The sequence below is a fragment of the Berghia stephanieae genome, chromosome 1, assembly GCF_034508935.2.
Source record: "Berghia stephanieae isolate SIO BIC M18660-M18661 chromosome 1, UCSD_Bste_1.3, whole genome shotgun sequence".
In the NCBI taxonomy this organism is placed as follows: Eukaryota; Metazoa; Mollusca; class Gastropoda; order Nudibranchia; family Aeolidiidae; genus Berghia; species Berghia stephanieae.
This window is the reverse complement of record NC_088360.1, coordinates 112,454,134-112,456,633: the sequence shown is the minus strand read 5'-3', so window position 1 is coordinate 112,456,633 and position 2,500 is coordinate 112,454,134. Positions and strand designations below refer to the sequence as shown.

The 2,500-nt window shown below is 28.7% G+C and overlaps 1 protein-coding gene across 1 annotated transcript in view; it reads left to right on the top strand.

Moving 5' to 3' along the window:
* The window catches only part of LOC144962536 (uncharacterized), a 54,397-nt gene that overhangs the window by 44,409 nt on the left and 7,488 nt on the right, over nt 1–2,500 (top strand). Inside the window, exon 12 of the mRNA XM_078895564.1 lies at nt 120–304. Within this exon, the coding sequence (XP_078751690.1) occupies nt 120–304 (185 nt within the window). The remainder of the gene's footprint in view (nt 1–119; nt 305–2,500) is intronic.

The window sequence follows — 2,500 nt, the reverse complement described above, 5'->3', positions numbered from 1 at the left end:
CCCAGGCTTAAGACGAGAGAGTCTTTGACTGGGTTAGTGCATGACTAAATTTAGACACGTTACATAACAACGGAGTTCACCCGATTGACTTCAATTTCAATTTCAATTTCAAATAACAGATACAATTTTAGATATTCAAACCTCCTTGATATTCCGAGAGTCAGAACAGCGTCTTATGGCAAAAGATATTTCAGATATTCTGCTGCTGTGCTTTGGAATGAACTTCCCGAGCACATCAGGAAAGTTTCAAATTTTAATGTTTTCAAAAATGATATCCTTTCATGGAATTGCCAGCCATGCAGAGGTAATATTTGTAATTAATCTAATCGTACAGATATATATTCTATAATATATTATATTATGTTACTTTTCTTTGTGTGTCATGGTTCGAATCTTGATGAGGGAATGTTTTTAATCGAAAATGTATTACTAAGTATATTTATGCACTATGTGTTAAAACCTATGTCGGTCAAAGGCTTCTATTAGCCTGGCTAAATTATTTATGAAACATTTTTTTTTTAATGCCGATAATAAAATAATGAAACAGAGGGCATTTAGTTTTACATTTTATTATATGGAATCCATATTTTATCGTTAGTGATATAGTTAAAAATGTATATAAGTTTTTTGTGGATTATTTTCATTGTTATAGTTCATCATATTGATGACAATCACCCCAAGCAGCTGAATTCTTGCGTAATTGTTTTATATTTATACCATGATCTGTTGCTGATGCCAATACTTTTCATCTGGCAAGGCATTCCAACCTTTTGTGGTGTGTGGTAGATCACATTTCATTTTTGCTTACGTTGTACCAATCACGACAGACAGACATATATATATATATATATATATATATATATATATATATATATATATATATATATATATATGAGAGAGAGAGAGAGAGAGAGAGAGAAAGGAGAGAGAGAGAGAGAAAAAGAGAGAGAGAGAGAGAGAGAGAGAGAGAGAGAGAGAGACTAATATCTATTGTTTTCAAAATCTTTTGTTATTTAATTTATCCAAAACATAATTTTTCATAAGTTGATTTAGCAGAATTTGGACAAAAATTGATTTTTTGTTGTTGTCCAATTGGAGAGAAGTTGCAACGCCATCATCCATTGTAATGACAAAAAAATGGTCGTGAATTCTTGACTTGTTTTACTTAAGAACATTCTCTTTAAGCCTGTTTTTGTTTGTTTGATTGTTGTTTTTTTTAATGTTTTCATTCAGGTTTTCTCCTTGTTAAAAGGGTTTTAATCCGGTATATATATAAATTTTTACAGAGCTGACACTTTGCTTTTGACCGGGCATAGTGTTTTAGTTTACAAGTGTCTGCTTGCTTCTATTTTATTTTTCACGATCGTTTATATACCATTGATACAAACAGACTCTTTATTGCTTCCAAACGTTTAAGACAAGATCCCACCTCACAAAATCTAAAATGGGACAGTGTTTTGGACGTTCGTAAAGGAAACAATATCGTTACTGATCTACACAAAAGCGGTAGCAATCTATGAGAAAAGGGTGGGGTGGGGTGGGGGGGGGGGGGGGGGGGGGCATTATTAAAGCCTCATCGGTAAAAAAAAATATACATTATTAAAGTGTCGTCCAAAACCAGTTAACGAACCTTGACAATGAAGATTGTCTTACGACTGATTCGAATTTTACACTCGTTTTATTTTCCTCATATTTGTCCTGCTTTTTAAATTGCCCTCTTTGTGAATTGGATCTTTTATAAAGGTCGAATTGGAAAGATCAGCAATTTGGGACACTATGCATGATATAATAATAATGATAATAATAAAAATACTAATACTAATGATACTAATAATGATGATGATAATAATCATAATAATAATAATAATAATAATAATAATAATAATAATAATGATGATGATGATGATGATGATGATGATGATGATGATGATAATGATAATAATAGTAATAATAATGATATCAATAATACAAGTAATAATTTAAAAAAATAAAAATAAAATAAAATAAAATAAAAAAAAAAATAAATAATAATAATAATAATAATAATAATAATAATAATAATAATAATAATAATAATAATAATAATAATAATAATAATAATAATAATAATAATTTTGAAAAAAAAAAAAATTAAATTTTAAAAAATAATAAAAATAATAATAACAATCTGGATTTATCTTTGAGTAACCAAATTATCAGATATTTTATCTCTTTCTAGCAACGTTTTTATTACTTATGCTGAAAATTTTTATTTTTTGTAAATCGAGCTGTGGTTGATTTTATTAATGTTATTGTATTACTTGTATCCAATAATATGCCTTATATTAAGAGCATCCATTTCCAAAGGTTACTGGACTTGATCGCATTTTTTTTTCTTCATTTTTTTTATACGTCCAATCCGTTTATCCATCATTAATTGGTTGGAAAATGCGTCTAACACTTCCCTGCCAGCTATTTTCTGAATTTTACCCGAAACTTCACACTCACCCAACACAAAAGT